An 18,220-nucleotide genomic window follows, 5' to 3' on the forward strand; every position below is an offset into this window, starting at 1 on the left:
AGTGTTCACTTATTTGTTATTTATGTCTTCTTGTATGTAAGTTGTTATCGACGTAATATCGGCTCGTTAGCCATAGCTCCACGTCCTTACTCCGCGGCGCTTGCGCAGGGACTCCCTTCCCTCTTGCGCACGGCGGTCCGTGTACGCTCGGCTCGAGACGATAGATAATAAACTGCTAGTGTTTCCACATACACTACATCTCTCTCCTTTTTAAGTTTATTTTCTTTTCAAGCATGAATCAATCCACTCTATTAGGTATTTGTTCCTTGGAGGCATGTGTGCTACGTTACAACGATGGTGGACTCATTTTGACACTATACTGCCACACATAAGCCGAATGCCTCTAGTGCGATTGGCCTTTCCAGCGTAACCAGCACCGTGATTTTTTTCCTCCTCTTTTGAATATAAATTACATTTATATATTAACTCCAATTTACTCTGTGTTTCACATACTTCACCTTTCTTCTTTTATATTTGTTTTCATATAATCGTTATTCCACTTTGTTATTGTGTAATATTATGTAAGATTAGTATAAAGCACTTCTGAAAAAATGTTGTATGTTTATGACCAGAATATCTTTATCATAGTAGTCACTACTTTATATTTTGTAGGTTTACGGTAAATACTTATATTTTTTTTCCATTCTATCTGTCTCATGCAATGTTTTATTTACTTGTAGTATTTTTCTTTATCATGTACATTTGAAAACTGATTATGTAAAACATAATCTGGAATTTCTTCAAAACTCCCCACTATTTATTATTATCATTCCATACAATATTGATGGGTCCTGTGGTGGTATACCAGAATATTATTATTATATCAAGAGTTGCATCAACAATTGCAAACGACTTTCCACTATATTCTGTCTACACATCTGATATCAGTCCATGTAGTATTAATTGGGTATGAATATAACCATTCTTCATCGTACAAAATTATCTCTCTTATCACCTGCATTAATTCAGTGCTAAAATATTAGGAAAGGTTGTCAGACCAGTCTTTGAGCGATTGACATATACCACATATATCACCACAGCGACTCTACGTACTCCAGCAATCGTCAATTATATTAGTTATAGAAATTATATTTTCGACCAAAATTAATTTGTGTACTATGACTTTTGATTTATTATATTTTACTGAATCCGCTCCATTTCACTCCGATAATTAATATGCATTAAAACTGGCAATTTTTTTTTTTATTACTTATATTCAACCGCAATTTAATGCTACATTCTATCAATTTACCTTTAATGAATAGGACACCATTCATCAATACACAATACAATGCTTGATGACCCCGCCAAAGACAATTTAACACAAACTGGACGTTAATACGCAATTTAATGCTTAACGACCCAGCCAACGCAATTTAATGCAACCTGTCCGCCAATACGCAATTTAATGCTTGACGGCCCAGTCCAACGCAATTTAATGCAATCTGTCCATCAGTTCGCAATTTAATGCCTGATGGCCCAGCCAACGCAATTTAATGCAATCTGTCCATCAGTTCGCAATTTAATGCCTGATGGCCCAGCCAACGCAATTTAATGCAATCTGTCCATCAGTTCGCAATTTAATGCCTGATGGCCCAGCCAACGCAATTTAATGCAATCTGTCCATCAGTTCGCAATTTAATGCCTGATGGCCCAGCTAACGCAATTTAATGCAACCTGTCCGTCAATACGCAATTTAATGCTTGACGGCCCAGTCTACCTTACCACTGTAGCTCCTTTTTTAGAATATCAATGCCATTGTCACCGTCATTATAATCCATTGAACTTCTTAATTCATCCTCTTTAAGTATTAGTATTATGCTCATTGTTTTTCTTCCTTTGCTAATTTCTTTAAGGTCATCTGAGCCAATAGTCACTTTATAAGCAAATCATGAACTCCTGCAAAACACCAAATTTTATAATTATAGCACAATTAAACGCCACTCTTATCCATTTAATTTTCACAATATATACATTTATGACTACTAATATTAAACATATTTCAGATTTATGTACTCCACAAGAATGTCCAGTAAATAATTCTAATCTAAAGTATGGGAATACTAATAGTATCCTCAGAACTATTTTTTTTTTCCAATAATGTATCGTTAGTAATTGTTACTATCATGCATCATGGTTTACATTATTATCTAGTAATAATAATAATAATTGTGCAGCCATAACATAACGCACCTCATTCACAATAATATACCTCGTATATAACGACTTCCTTGATTTAACTAATTCTTTGTAATCCCTTGGATTTTCCATAAGAATCGATGTAAAATATACCTTTACATTGCGACATTATTTTTTTTTTTTTTTTTTTAATTTGTAAAAACACCTCTTTCTAAGGAATTTTCTTAACCCAAAACCTTTATATAATGTTCCCACCAATGGTATGACTCTAACTCTACTTATCTCTTATCTCATACAATGTGATTCATGTCAGGACATGTTTCGACGTACTTTCGTTCGTAGAACAATAATTGTTGTTCGATGGAAAGTAATGTAAAGTTTTGTAAACACTGCTGCTCGTCACTATTGTTAAAGATTCAAGTGAAATGAAATGGCTTAGACAGGTTTTTTTACCTTTTTATAACGAAGTTTAGACCAACGTACCTTCAACATAGTAAATCTCAGTTCAACGAATTACTTGATATACTATATATATTTTCGATTTGTTTTATCGAGGTTGCACTGTAGTACGTATGTAAAAGTTAAAACACGCTAATTTGTCTAACCCAGCAATGCGGCCAAAGTATTTAGAGAGCGACCAACACCAGTACTATGACGATAAACAAATACATGTATATATTTTACAACTACTACAATGAAGCAGGTATCATTTCCTATTAGCTATCTCAAAACTCAAAACCACATTAATACACTTATTTCGCGTATCGCGACACTACACAATTCCAGCCGCAACTGGATTAACTGTCAATTAAAAATGACTCCCCATCGCTCCAACATCCCTGTCACATTCATATAAAACAGCTGTCAGCGCTGTCTGCATGTGATCACAAAACAAATTCTAACTCAGCTCACAGCTACTAAATGCGGTACATTAATGCAATTATGGCTATTATTCCTATTATTTATTCAAGCTTCTTTAAATAAAGAATATTCATATTCTATTCCATGTTCCCGAAACTTCAAAGAATATAAAAACATTTTTTTTTTTCACTCTAATAACCCCTTCACTCATCCGCATAATGCATTAGGCGAGTAGGTACAATAATTCAGAACTTAATAGTAGTTCTATTTCATGTAACCATTATTGTGCAATTTCTAATTTACTGGTATTTTTAAATTAGAGAGAATCTTAAATATGATTCCATAAAGACATACTCACCACCACTGTACTATACTATAGCTTATTATTAAAAGTTAATCACTGTCCTTTCTGTAAAATAATAGAATAATTCTATATACATAATTAGGTATCCTTTTTCTCGTTCCAGTGTTACTGACTATAGAAACCACACACCGCATACAGAAACAGCACTCCTGTACCTTACATCCGGCCATAACTAGCGACACACTTCCTCGCAATATAATAGTCGGCATCTCAACCTCTTGACTACGTTGTTTTTTGTTTTTCTTCAACAAATTCATTAGACACTAAATTCACCAAACCAAAAGATTGCCTTCTAGGTCGCAAGTTGTAGATGCGCGCTTCATTTTAACACAAAGCACAAATTGTTAAAAATATGCCATACAAGTAGATAGGCACCTTGCACTACACAACATGTATAGTAGACCCCAACATAATATATCAAACTAATAATTAATCTACATTTAAAACCTTCCTATGTAAAACAATTGCAATTCCCACCGGCATCCATTGGAATGCTCACTAATAATTATTATTTATAAATTATATAATCCAAAAGCCAAATCCAATCCAAATAAAAACATTCATTTTAACCACACTACTTCGCGGCTCTGCTCGAATACCAGAATAAAATAGTCTGCAGGTATTCCGAACAACTCATCCGCATCGAAATGTATGGGACACTGTTACCCAGATACTTCAACACTTGCAATCAATTAAGGCAAATATAAATATTGTCCACCAAGCACTGCTCAAACCGTGTGTGTCACCCCACCTTAGATTTTACTATTGTTGTACAAAACAATATACATATACAAATATAATACCCAACATCAGTACTATAATACAGGTACAATTGTCAGCTCACCATCATTTGTAATAATATCGTATCACCCGACAACATCGTAATATTATCCCGTACAAAATGTAATATTAGGTTATCATGTGATCATTACAGTTAGAAAGAGGAACTTTAGACCATTTTCATTTGCAGCAATACCCTAAAAGAAAATAGTGACATTTGAACACTAGTCGCCACATCTGTATAAATACAATAAGGCGGCCCTATTGCCAAAAGTAATTAAAGTGCATCGACACCTAGAAAAGATAAAGCAAAACAAACGTGTCGTCCGCACAGTGCTCTATTTTACTTCATATCCACAGGTCTATTGCATCACGTAATATGATGTCCCACTAAACATCTCACCGTCACCGTCCCCTCATGAAACGAACATGCAGCGGCGACTACAATCATTACCGATTTTTATTTCAACACGGAAATACGGAAGGAGGAATGGGATTGTTAAAATAATCCCACTGCTAACAATGTATCACGCCAGAGGGACCTCCACGCGGTTCCCCCCAGCAACAATCGCGACAAATTAACACGAACCCACCACGACGGGCCAACCGATCCTATCCCCCCCGCTCATTCTACCATACTCCATCAGTGCCACGCCAGCGCAGGCAGTACACCATTATCATACATTAAAAATAATAAATCACGGATATACGTAAACATATTACTACAATGATTATTAATACGACTATTCCTACCAGCTAGAGACACTATAGGTATAGCAAGTACAATTTATAATTAGGTACCTACTTACTTGGCGTAAATCGATCGTAAACCGATGTTACCCAGCTATTGTTTTTTCTGTATAGGTATAATTCGCTCCCCGTGCGGCCCCACCATAATCCTTCTAAATTTGTAATTACTCCGTACCCGTAGGTATATGTATATCTTATTAAATGATTTTGTACTTATCTTTATTTATATCCATTTTGCCTCGTCGCCACATATAGTGTTCACTTATTTGTTATTTATGTCTTCTTGTATGTAAGTTGTTATCGACGTAATATCGGCTCGTTAGCCATAGCTCCACGTCCTTACTCCGCGGCGCTTGCGCAGGGACTCCCTTCCCTCTTGCGCACGGCGGTCCGTGTACGCTCGGCTCGAGACGATAGATAATAAACTGCTAGTGTTTCCACATACACTACAATAAGTATATAGTTTCTGGACGTCGTCACCGGCTAATTGACTGGGTTAATTCAGTATTATCATATGTCATATTATTAATTATTATGTAATTTATAAGAACTACTGAACTATATAGTAGAATGTACTCTCCAAAACGAAGGATGCGAACTCGTGCACAGATAAATGTCAATCTTTCATTAGATCTTTCAATAAAATACAACAAGATAGTATAAGTAAGAATCAAAGAATATACTACTCAAGAGGTAAGAATATACTACTCAAGAGGTAGGGATGTTAAAAAATAATCGATTTTTATTTAAATCTATTATTATTTTCTTATAACGGATTTTAAAAATCGATTTTGATACTAACAATAATCGATTATATAAATTACGCGTTATAATCGATTTTTATAAACAGCGTTTTCAATTATCGTTTCATTTTATTTTAAAGTCACTCTTACGTAAAACGAGACTGAAAACTAGTGCAAGTAATTATTTTTCGTCTTTTGATTGTGTAAACTTAAAGATTAACGCAAGATTTGTTTTATACTTTAGTTTTTGAGACTATAACGTAGTCGTTTAGTTTTTTAATTATCGTTTTCAGTATTTTATTTTAAAACTAATCGAATGTAAATTAGTACATTTATAGCAATTTTTTTATTTGATTTATATTTCAGTTATTGAGACAATATGGTTTCCATTTTGTTGGGATGCTCATCGTTTCATTTTTATTATAATAAAACATTTGATGGTACTAAAATTTGTATAAATAATATTTCGTTTCCTTATTCCTTACCTTGAAAGATTAAACTACCGATTCGATTTCGATTTTGATTTTTAGTTTGAATTGATTATTTTTTTTATATAATTTTATTTGTTATTATTAATCTAATAAATTATTAATATGATTATCTTAGGAGTATTATTGGATGAATAATAGAAAAATCGATTATTTCGCAAAAATATTTATTTAAATAAAATCGATTGTTGACAAATCGATTAATATTAAATAACTAAAAGTCGATTTTTATTTAATCAATTCTTTTCGATTAATCTAACATCCCTACAAGATAGGTAGGTTTGCGGGAAAATCATTTATTTGCCTAGATGTTGATCATACTACTACACTTTTTCTGACATGAGTCGGGAGCGAACAAATTAGAGATTGACACATCTCTAATTTGTCTCGAGTTAACTCAAGTTGTTGCGAATTCGAGTTTTATTCTGGCAACTCGAGTTGAAAGAATTCAACTGGTAAATGAACGAATCAGTTGAAAGAGCGAGAGCGAGAACATTCTGTCGTCGAACCGACAATGACATGAATTTTTCCGATCATATCATATCATACAATTTTCACTCGTCACAAATGTTTCAATATTGATTTGAGGTCGTAATTTTTTTTTCGCGTATTCGTCCGGTTATGTTATCATTAAAATGATTATGCGTACCATAAGTCGAGTTAACTCAAGTTACCTGAATTTCAACTCGAGTTAATTCGAGTCATGTTTATTACGAGTTAGCACATCTCTAGAACAAATTATATCGCGAGACAGCTGTGAACTAAATTTAGTGGTGGGAGTTACGAATTATTGTAATAATTTAAATATTCATAGATGCCATATATGCGTTCCTGAATCAAGTCATAGGAAGACAATAGGTTTACCAATCTCGTTGTTTCTTTTAGGGCGAAAATAGCATTACAGGGTTTACGCAAGAATAATCTACATATGACTATTATATGCACATTCTATGCCTATGATATCCAATATTCTGTATAAAATATTCTATTACCTTAATATTTACGACCCTTGGAATGTGGGTGTTCTTGTTTTTCTTAGACCCCTATGATTAAAATGAAATCGTATGTTAAAAAAAAATAAGTGTTTATGATATGATTGATAGCTATGGAAGGGGATTGTTAGCGATGTAGAGTAATCACCCATAGTTATCAATGTAGCTACCGTGTAAAATTGACCTCCACATGGCTCCCCCTTGAAACCATCATGATAAATTCGTAGTGAATAGGCTAACTAACCTGACCTCGTCCTTGTTTTAACACCCTCCACTGGTAAACCGCCGCCAAAGTAAACCGTTAGTGCAGACGGGTGCACCATTCTATTATCATTCATAAGATATATTCAAAATCTCAAAATAACATTTTAACAGTTTATTTAATATACATCATATTAAGAGACATACAATATCATTTGATAATATATATTTTTCTTACTAAAAAGGTGATCGAAGTGAGTAATTGAGCCCGTGTCACCAACAGTTTGGAATACAAAAATCGATTTTATCCATAATCGATTATTTTTATCTATCCCTAATCTGTGGTGGTCTCTTCGTATACTATTTTATTTATTTAGCTTTCGACCGTGCGATTTAAAAACATTAAAATTATACTAAAACAAATAAGTAAAAATTGATTAACCTTACGTATTTGTTTAATTACGAAACCAAGTAAGGTTTCGTGTACCTATTATAATTCTTGATGTGTCAATAAAATTACAACAATTTATTTGTGTCAACTTTACTATCATCTGGTATGTGACGTATGTTTATCAAATCCTATTTTAAATGCCAATATAAGTATTAATACAATTTTTCTTGTATTCTTATATTTATTTGTTTACACCTGAATCCACAAAATTATTATGTTAGTTTCATATATCATAGGTACATATACCTTATATGTAGCATATGGTTTGCAAGACTAATTAAATCAATAAATTAATGCAATAATGAATTCTTAATTGGAATAACTGTGTTAATTTCTTAGATAATAGTTATATTCTTACGCACACCATCTCAAATACCTCCTAAGCTAAGATTAGTTACAATAACTTTAAATTATTATTATTAAATTAAATATGATGTAATGAAACCAAAAACCATGAATATAATTTTCATATTATTGGTGTACAACTTATAAATTACTTGTACAATAGAAATTATCAAAGACAATAATAAAACAGATCTGGCATGCTGTCATATCCTATATATTACATATCAGCACTCAAGGCGATACTTGTGAGGGAAGTTACCTCCAAACTTCTCAATTTAACAGATTAACTAGTGGTGTACAAGTAAATAACGTAAAATATATTACTGAACAACATAAAATTATATAAAAACACATTTATTACAACAATATAGATAGTATGGATCAATTAACATAAAAGCAGACAAGATCACAATGCAGAGTGCATTGCGATCTTGTCTTTTCAAATATTCTAACATACTGCGTCAGCTATACCAGACAGTCTTATTATCGATTGCAAACCTTGTCCTAACTAAAATGATTATATGAAGCTCTTGATTAAATACATAAATAAATCTGTTATGTGCAGTGGTACCATATATAATTAATATTTTTTTTATTTCAGAATAGTTACTTAATAAGTACAATGAGTAGTTCAGATCTTATCTTAGGAAATAAAAAATTGAACATGGATGAAGATCCTCTATTATTGAAGACAAAAACCCCAGGTTTAAAATGTGACATTGTTAATGAATGTCAGATGTTTTTAAAAGCTGAAGATGGAAGTGGTGATTCTGATTTAAATGCAGTGAGAAGTATAGGAGAGGGCAAAGCAGGTAATAGCTTGCATTTCATATTACTAAATTTTTAATTTCGCAGCACATTAACTTGTGTTATATGACATGATCACAATTGTGAGTGTGAGATAAGTGGAGGGCACTCATCTGATGTATCCAAATGAGTTGGTGTTAATGTGTTTTATATATAATTTATACATATGTACATTCCAAGTAGACTTCTTTAAACTAAGACACTTACACATCATAACAACAAGCTGCCCTTAGGTATCCTGTATAATAGATGTGTTAAACACTGTAAATGTAAATAAATAACAATGTAGAAAAACATAAAGTTTACATTATATTATTGGTGACATTTCTCAAAATTAGCTCAACAAAGAACCATATTTAGGCAAAGCCTCTAGGCTTCATTTATTGATTGCTATAACCAATTTATAATCAAACTTAAATCATTATTGTTTATTCAATTTTCACTATAAAGACTAGGAATGGAAAGTGTAATATTATTAGTACTTCTTAATATTTTTATTTAATTGTGTATCATAATAGGTTCAGTACTGAGTATTGTTTTAATCTACATAACAATTCCTTTTCAGATAATGCAAATTTTGTTACTTCAACTCCAGATCAAAAGAAAGACTCTTCCTCAGAAAAAGAAATTAGAGATTCCAAACCAGAGGGTGATGTTGATGGTAAATTTATGATTTTCATAGTAGGAAATGTTACGAATCCTGCACTTTAATGGGCAGGCCCCATTAAAGTGCAGGATTCGTAACATTTCCTAGCATTGTCACTCCTGTCTTATTGTACCACAAAAAAACAATAAAACAAAAAAGTTCTTTGAGTCTTTTAATTTATTTAACAAATTTAATTTGTATGTACAAAATCTAAACCAATATTGGATGTTTTTAAGAGTAATTTTTTTTAAAAACCCATACTTCTGAATCTTGTTACAGGCTTTGCATTGGCTTAAAACTGTACTGATTAAAATAGTAATTTAATATTAATTGAATTTGTTTTTAAGAATATATATGTTTTTAGTATTATTATTGAATTATAGTGATATAAAAATAGCACTGTTAAGATGGTAACTGTATATGTTATGACTGGTAGAACTGTTAATGTGATATTTTACCATTTCTAACATTGTCATAACATTATATATCTAATTTATGTATGATAACTAAAATACCTAAAAATAATAATACCTTTTTTCCCTTTTCTCATAATTTGTCATAAGGTAATAGAAATGATAATATTTAAAAATGCTTATTTGAATAAATATCTATTTAAAGTATTTTCCTGATAGTCTAGCAGGAGTCCAAATTACTTAAAACTGATTGTGAATTCTAGATTTGCCATTAGATAATGGATTACCAAACACAGTGACGGTGCTAGATGCCCCAGATGGTGGTAAAGTTTATTTAGTTGGCACAGCTCACTTTAGTTTGGAATCACAAGAAGATGTGTCCAAGGTAAAGAAATATATTATTAATATATGTTCCATGCGACTGTTCACTGTCAGACAGAATATAGATGTTATGGTGAATGCAACACTTGACATGGTCACATTCCACTGATATTATGACATTATAAAATTTTCCAATATTAATTATATTACTATTATACTATGATATACTCACGTATGAGCTCTACCAATTTATTAAATTTATTTAAACTATGTATAAATATTTTACTCTTAATTACTTTATTTATAGGTCATACAAGAAGTTAATCCACACATAGTGATGGTGGAATTGTGTCTACAAAGAACTAATATGTTACTTCTAGATGAGGAAATAATATTAAGGGAAGCTAAGAATATAAATATTAAGAAAATTAGGTAAAGTTGAAAAAAAAAATTTATTTGTTGTTTAACTCTACTACTAAGTTTTTGTATAGTCTCTTATTAATATTTATAATATATTAAACAGCAGTAGTTATGTGACAAGTTTAAATTTTATATTCTTATCCCTGCTACATAAACATTACAATAAAATGTGCATTCATGAATACTAGGACAGACAAAGAAAGGTAGAGCCAAGACTTATATTTGAATCCAATGTGACTAGAAGTCTATCGCCATTATAATATTAATTTGATTTGAAATCGTAGTTTCATCTGAGGGATAGTCAGAAGTAGAACTTGACATATTACGTTTTTTATGTCAGCCAGATTTGAGCTTACGACCCTCTGGTCTAAGTTGAGTTAGTATATCAGTAGAATACGATAATCTAATAATTAAAAGTTGTTATGTTGTCATTAATTATTCTGATCAAGTTATTAATAATAAAGAATTCTTTAATATTGATACCTATATGATATTGCAGGGCAACAATGGCACAAAATGGAGTGTTCAATGGCCTTATGTATATTTTGTTGCTGAACATGTCGGCTCATATCACTAGAGAATTGGGTATGGCTCCAGGCGGAGAATTCCGACGTGCCGTGGCCGAGGTATTTCATTTATTCCATTTTGTAAAATATTGCTATTTAAATTTCTTCCCATTATTGATTCCAGTTATGCTGTTGCCATAGATTTAGTTAAAATTAATTACCAAACTTACCTAGTACTATTTTTCTCAGTCTGGTCATTTATTGACCAAAACGGAAAAACCAGTACTACTACTGAGCTAAATATTAATTTTCATTTGTTAATTGGGTATAAAGAGTTTAAAGTGGAAGTATTAACCTGTTAACCGAAGAATTTCCTTTTTAGAATAGAATAGAATAGGGCGCGAGCTATTTCACTAGGACGTGTCAGTAAGTCACGCCCGGACAAAGTAACATAGACTATATATGTAATATAGATTTTTTTATGTTTTTGAGAACTACTTAGTTTGTTACTCAGTTCTGGTTTGAAGTCAACGTCTGAGACACCATGAATATAATCAACCTTTATTTTATTTAAAATTGTAATGTACATTCTAATAAGGTTTTTTGTTTATTCCAGGCTAAAAAACTTCCGAACTGCATTGTACAACTTGGCGATAGAGCAATTGATATCACTCTCCACAGAGCGATAGCCTCTTTATCATGGGGACAAACTATACGATTTGTATGGCATCTGCTCACTTCCAATCAGACCATTAGGTATGATAATTAACTTTCAAACAATAACAACTTTTTAAAGTTGCAACATTGTAATCTGGATGTTTTTGTGTCAATGAGCCAAAACAAGTTCATTTGACAATATTGTCACATTACCTTGAAATGAAATATACCTAAAATGTATGTTTGTAGAATGAGCTTATTTTTGCCTTTCGCGTTTAATATCTAGTTAAACGGGTTTTAATATATAATTTAAATATATCAATATATTTAATTAAATTAAAACTTACAATTAATGAAATTATTATATAAATGTAAGAAATTATTATAAAAATAATTCACTACTTACATACTACAATAAACAGTATATTATGTAGCGACACCTTATCACATCATACATAACGCTACAGTAATTAGGATAACCACCGCGTTACTTATTACGACAAAAAGTACTCACTATATCAGTTGTACTAACATATTTAAGTTTTAAGCATGCCTAACACAAAATATGGATTTTTGCTCAACATTTTGAAACAGTTTATCCTATTTAAATAATGATATTTGTAAATTTCCATGGCTTTTTTCACCTAGAATGGTGAAAAAAGCCATAATAGGTAACGGGGTTCATTAGAAAATATTTTTGTCTAATGAAATTTTACCCAGTAATTCGGACCCGAGTCTATTAAGTATTCAGCTATAGCAGACTTGTATTTGTCATTTTCTTTACTGTTTCTTAATATCACAACTCACATAGTTGTATACCTTTGTAGGAATTTACCGCGATAATAATATTATCATAATAAATATCTCGTTTATATAATGCGTACAATTGTTATTTGAAGTACAATAACAAACACAAATCATAGGATGTAAACACTATTTTGACCTACTTATTTTAAAACGAAAATCTTTTATTTGCTTTAGTGCTGAAGACGTTGAGAAATGTAAACAGAAAAAGATGTTGGATGATATGTTAGAAGAGATGTCTCAGGAGTTTCCAGCCCTTGAGCGAGTATTTGTCGTTGAGAGGGATATGTATCTCTGTCACTCTCTACAAGTGGCAGCATTGCAACCCCGTTAGTATTTTTTTAAATATTTGTTTTTAATGTCTCATACAAATTATATACTACGTTCAATGTTAAGTTAATTTTTAAAAATTATATATTTTGAACCTCTAAATCTCTTTGTTATGACACAAACATTATGAAAATGCAAGTAGCTAAATATATGTATAGATTTATATTTATTATATGTATTAACGATAATTATAATTATTTAACAGGTAGAGAACCTTGTCGCATTGTCGGTGTTGTGGGTATTGGTCATGTCGCCGGCATTGCACAGCATTGGGGCAAGATTGGGCCACAAGACATAAAACCTCTATTGGAGTAAGTACCGTGTATTTTTTTCATCAATTTTATCTTTGTACATAATTTTATTCAATCTGCCAATCATTATGATCTAAATGAACTGTATTTATTGTATGATATCCTATACAGGTATTTATATTTGCTTTTAAATACTGTATCTACGTATAATATTATAAAGAGATCTCTGTCATTAGAAATATAAATTAAAGACCGAATTGAGAAATTATTTTTCTCTCTGAAACGAATATTTAGTACATGGAATGAAATAGGAAAGAAAAGTCCTTATGACATTGTATATATATTTTATTTGTTTCTTCTTTTTTATATAATCTGTTATTTTAAATTTATAATGAATTCTAAAATGTGTATGATTGTATGTATATGTTGATGTAAATAAAGTAAATATTTATAATATATTTATCACATTGTTAACACTAATTGGATATGTAAAGAATAAAATAAATAAAATTACAATATTTAAAAAAAGAGCAATGCATAACTGTTGAAGTTGGCTCTAGGTACTCAAATGATAGAAAGTTACGTACTTCAATATGTGGACCCTGATAACCTAAACCTGATATTACACCTGTGCCCCATTTATAGGTATGTGTGGTGTATGTACCTTATGTAGAAAGGGAGAAAGTAGAATATTTTTTATTGTTAGGATTAGTGTGTAAAGGATAGGAGTATAATGATGGTTGTCTTGTCACAGTTTTCGAGGCACTAAATGTCTAATCATTGTCTTGCCTTTATCCTATTATTTGGGGACGGCGCAGTATATCGTCCTCTTCCACTGATCCCTATCGGCCGTCATATATGAGCATACTTTCCTTTTATTCATATCATATTTCACACAATCCATTCATCCTTGTTTTGGTCGTTCTTTCCCTTTCCATCCTTCCACGTTCATATTATAAACTTTCTTTAAGACATGATCCTCACTCATAGGTATAACATGCCCATACCAAGTCAATCTGTTACATCGCAAATTACAAACTTACGCGTACTAGATATGTTATGTATATTCTGTCGTTCCTGGTTATTCCACACATCCATCTCAACATACGCATCATCGCCACATGCACACGCCTTTCATACGTCCACTTAACTTCGGATTCGGATCCATACAAAATGATTTATAAACTTTATTTTCCTTCCATTAGTTTCAAGGGCATTCGGGGGTCGCATATCATCCCGAGACCTCGCATAAAGGTCTAATTTTATAAAAATCATCGCATATCTGGTATAGACTTGATTAATGCACATGGGTGATGTATGATGGTGCGTGAGCAGGGTGCCGCCGATGTCCGTGTCGACGCGCGTGGTGCGGATGACGGCGCGGGTGGCGTGCGCGGGCGTGGTCGTGTGGATCGCATGCCGCTTAATACCGCGCCGCTGGCTGCCTTGATCGCGACCCGGCTACTACCTCCCACATCTACCGCCACTCGTGAGTCAACTTCTACTATATTGTACTACGATAGTCCCATTAGCTGCCTTTACACAGGAAAGAATTTACATGCACATTCTTACCTTTAATGTAGATAAAGAAAACGAGAAAGACCGCGTGCGCATTATCGCGTTATTCAGTCGTGTGCATGTTTAGTCTAATAATCTAGCAAAGACATAATTGTAGAGTTACTGATAATTTCTAAAATTTAAACCTGTTACTGGAAAGTAAACGACATGATAAACGCGCTACCCCGCGGAAAATAAAGTGAATATCGAAAATAGCAAACAGAAATCACTCGCACGCGCTATCTTCCCGGCACTAAATCCCGCTTGAAAGAAAGAAAGAATATCGTGTAAAGGCGTTTATTCAATTTTAAATTTCGATTCGATTGACATTGCTATCGCATTGAATTTGTACCTCAAATTGAATCAATTCATTTGAATCGTCTGTATGATATTACATATTCAGTGATTTAATGGTTTTGAACTTCTGGCTTATAGATAAAAATATCATTTAAGTACTTGGTGTCTTTATATTTTAATCTTATGTTACACTACTTGGTGATTAACTTTATCACAATAATAGTAATACTATCAAATTTATGACCAAAATTTAGATAGTATCACTATATAAAACTTGCAACGTCGTGTTTCTTTATTACGAGTAACAATATATCTACGGCGTAGTACTTGTTTTGGTCACCAAGGACCACGAGTATTTTACTGTTTGTTTATTAGCACATTGTAGCAATTAGATACAACTCAATGCGTTAATATTTTAAGTAACAACTACAAATATTTAATAAGCAGAAATAATAAAATATCACGACATTTTTGTTCAGTTCCTATATATGAGATCGAAAGGTGTAGTTAACCGACCTCCAGTAAATAGCAGAGTCACCATGATAATATTATTTACCTACCCCTTAGACGCCGGAATTTCAGAGCTAAAGCTAAATAAGAACGATAGAAATTTTCAAAGTATGTTTTATAAAGGACAGACAGTAAGTTGCCAATTAACATTCATAGGTTATCACGAAAATTTAATATGACCCAGCCAAAACATTCCTTGCTAGTTGTGCTAGTGGTTTCACCCGCACGTCATTTATAACCTATTCTGACGTATAAGCAATATTACTGTAAAGTTTCATCAAAATCCGTTCAGTAGTTTTTGCGTGAAAGAGTAACAAACATCTATCCATTTCGCGTTTATAATATGAATAACATTAATTGCGATTATAATTATTTATATATACGTTTGTTTATATTGCATAGTATATAGACAAAAAGATGTAATATAAAACTTACTGTTTACAGGACCATCTGCATAATAATTTCTTGAAGAGTACGGAAGTGTTAAGAAGATTAATATAAAAGCTACAGACTGCGTTTACGTACATTAAGTTGTAAAAATAATGTTTAATGTGATCTATATGTATGTAAATTATGTAATCTACATTGAAATTTTCCCAATTAATTTTGCGCCGCTCCTATATTATTTATTATTATATTATATGTTATTGATTACCATAATTGTAACGTAGCATCACAACATCATTATTTATTCGTAACTTTGAAAGTCTCAAGTCGTTAATTTAAAAATTACATTTTATTAATTGTCATTGTTAACTTTTACATAGGACATATTAATCAAATTTTCGTTGACTGTAATATTTTTTCTATACACTTATACTTTTGTATTACAATTGCTTGGTATTAATAATTCAGAAACATACAAAACGTACTAAATTACATTAATTTGTAAACTTCATATTAGAGGAGTAATGTTTTTGAAATTGTTGATGTAAAGATTGATTGAACTTTTAAATATTATCTTGTAATAAAATAAAAAATTTGCCGAAAATAATTTTCGAATAAATAAACATGAAAATGATGATGATTATATTATATTAGGTGATAGTAGTGAAAGAATTTAACTAGCTAACTCCGTCTAAATTATGTCGTCTAAATGCTACATATTTTTGGAACTTGTTATGATATTTATATATTATTAATATTATGCGTCCGTAAGCTAAGGGAGATGTGGCGTAAATAGCGAGTATTATTTGTTTAAAAATATACTAATGTTGACGAGTGTGGGACTACCACGGCAGTCATCGATTACAAAAGAATTCGTTTTAATGTTATAAGTATTGGTCTACATAAAGTTAGTCGACTATCGTAGTGAATGTAACACTCGGTTAGCCCTCCTTTCGGAACTGTACGAATTCTACTCGGTTATTTCGTTACAACTGCCTTCAAAATAGTCTCTCTATATTTATAAAATATTTAGAGTTATTTAGGAAAATAAAACGCAAACTAAAATTGAATTTTTATACAGCTTATATTGTTGTATATATATCGCTTATATAGTTATTAGTTAAGTCAAATTAAAGAAGGCAAAGGTTATATTATAGGTAATATTAAATATATATTGTATACTACGTATCCTATAGCTGGGGTGTTAATACAAAAGTTATTCGTTCATGTCTATATACATATGATTAAGTACGAGTACATGCTCAGGGTGGCCATGCAGATTGGTCAATTTTCGAAAATGAAAACACTGAATTGAATTATTTTGAAATTTCTATTATAAGCTATTAATTTAATTATACTATAGATTAGTTTTCTTTTAATTATAAAACAAGAAAAATATAGAAATATACTGTTCTATATCTTATAATCCGTGTCACGTTGTTTATCCGCGTTGTTTATCCTAAACTACAGAACCGATTGCAATTTTTTAATTTGCACATTGTGTGCAATTTGATCCAACTTGAATGATAGGATAGCTTATCTCAATTTATAGTCGCAAAATATTATTTTATTCAAGAACCTTTCCCACAGCAACGCGTGGCCGGATCTGCTAGTATATATATAATTATAGTTCCAAATTATATATTATAGATCATAAATATACTAATTTAAGTTTTCATAAATATACTAAACACAATATGTTTTTAAATTATTACAATTTAAAAAAAATGTTAGTCACATTAGCCTTTATTTACAAATAGAAAGGAAGCGACATTTAATAGGTAGTTAGATCATTGAAAGATCATTTTGTTTAATAAAGCGTCTGCACCGAAATATAAAAACAACGGCACACGCGTATATTGTTCGGGGTCTATCTTGTTTATATCATATTATATTATTGATTAATATCATATCGTTAATTATAGCGATATAATATAACTTAACAGGGCAAACCTTTTTTTCTTCGAGAGGGATAAAACTATTGTTTATTTATAAAATTGATGTTATTTACATGTAGGTAGTTATCGCTCAATTGGTATAGTAATATTTAGAAACTAAGTGCACCATCGAAATTATTCAACACCAAGTATTTATTAATACAAAGTATTTGTGAAAGACCTACAAGGGAGTCATAACATTATACTATCAATGTCTAGGACTAACTAACGAATGCAATACCGAGATCTTGAACCATTTTGCA

General features: G+C 31.5%; 1 protein-coding gene across 1 annotated transcript; it reads left to right on the forward strand.

Moving 5' to 3' along the window:
* The first annotated feature begins 7,657 nt into the window (after window positions 1–7,657).
* On the forward strand, window positions 7,658–17,461 carry LOC131846969 (traB domain-containing protein-like). The gene is made up of 11 exons (XM_059196390.1): window positions 7,658–7,872; window positions 8,716–8,926; window positions 9,487–9,582; window positions 10,244–10,365; window positions 10,609–10,733; window positions 11,221–11,347; window positions 11,844–11,983; window positions 12,866–13,017; window positions 13,224–13,329; window positions 14,605–14,758; window positions 16,078–17,461. The coding sequence occupies exons 2-10, from the start codon at window positions 8,737–8,739 to the stop codon at window positions 14,717–14,719; spliced, it is 1,173 nt and encodes a 390-aa protein (XP_059052373.1). The 5' UTR covers window positions 7,658–7,872; window positions 8,716–8,736; the 3' UTR covers window positions 14,720–14,758; window positions 16,078–17,461.
* Window positions 17,462–18,220: the final 759 nt, after the last annotated feature.

The sequence above is a fragment of the Achroia grisella genome, unplaced genomic scaffold (assembly GCF_030625045.1).
Source record: "Achroia grisella isolate CSIRO2021 unplaced genomic scaffold, CSIRO_AGI_Agris_v1 utg515, whole genome shotgun sequence".
Classification (NCBI taxonomy): Eukaryota; Metazoa; Arthropoda; class Insecta; order Lepidoptera; family Pyralidae; genus Achroia; species Achroia grisella.

Bases quoted from the DNA above. Each gene is read 5' to 3' on its own strand.
- LOC131846969 (XM_059196390.1), top strand. From the start codon at position 8,737: ATGAGTAGTTCAGATCTTATCTTAGGAAATAAAAAATTGAACATGGAT. The intron at 8,927-9,486 runs GTAATAGCTTGC...ATTCCTTTTCAG, and splicing joins TATAGGAGAGGGCAAAGCAG to ATAATGCAAATTTTGTTACT. The intron at 13,330-14,604 runs GTAAGTACCGTG...GTGCGTGAGCAG, and splicing joins GACATAAAACCTCTATTGGA to GGTGCCGCCGATGTCCGTGT.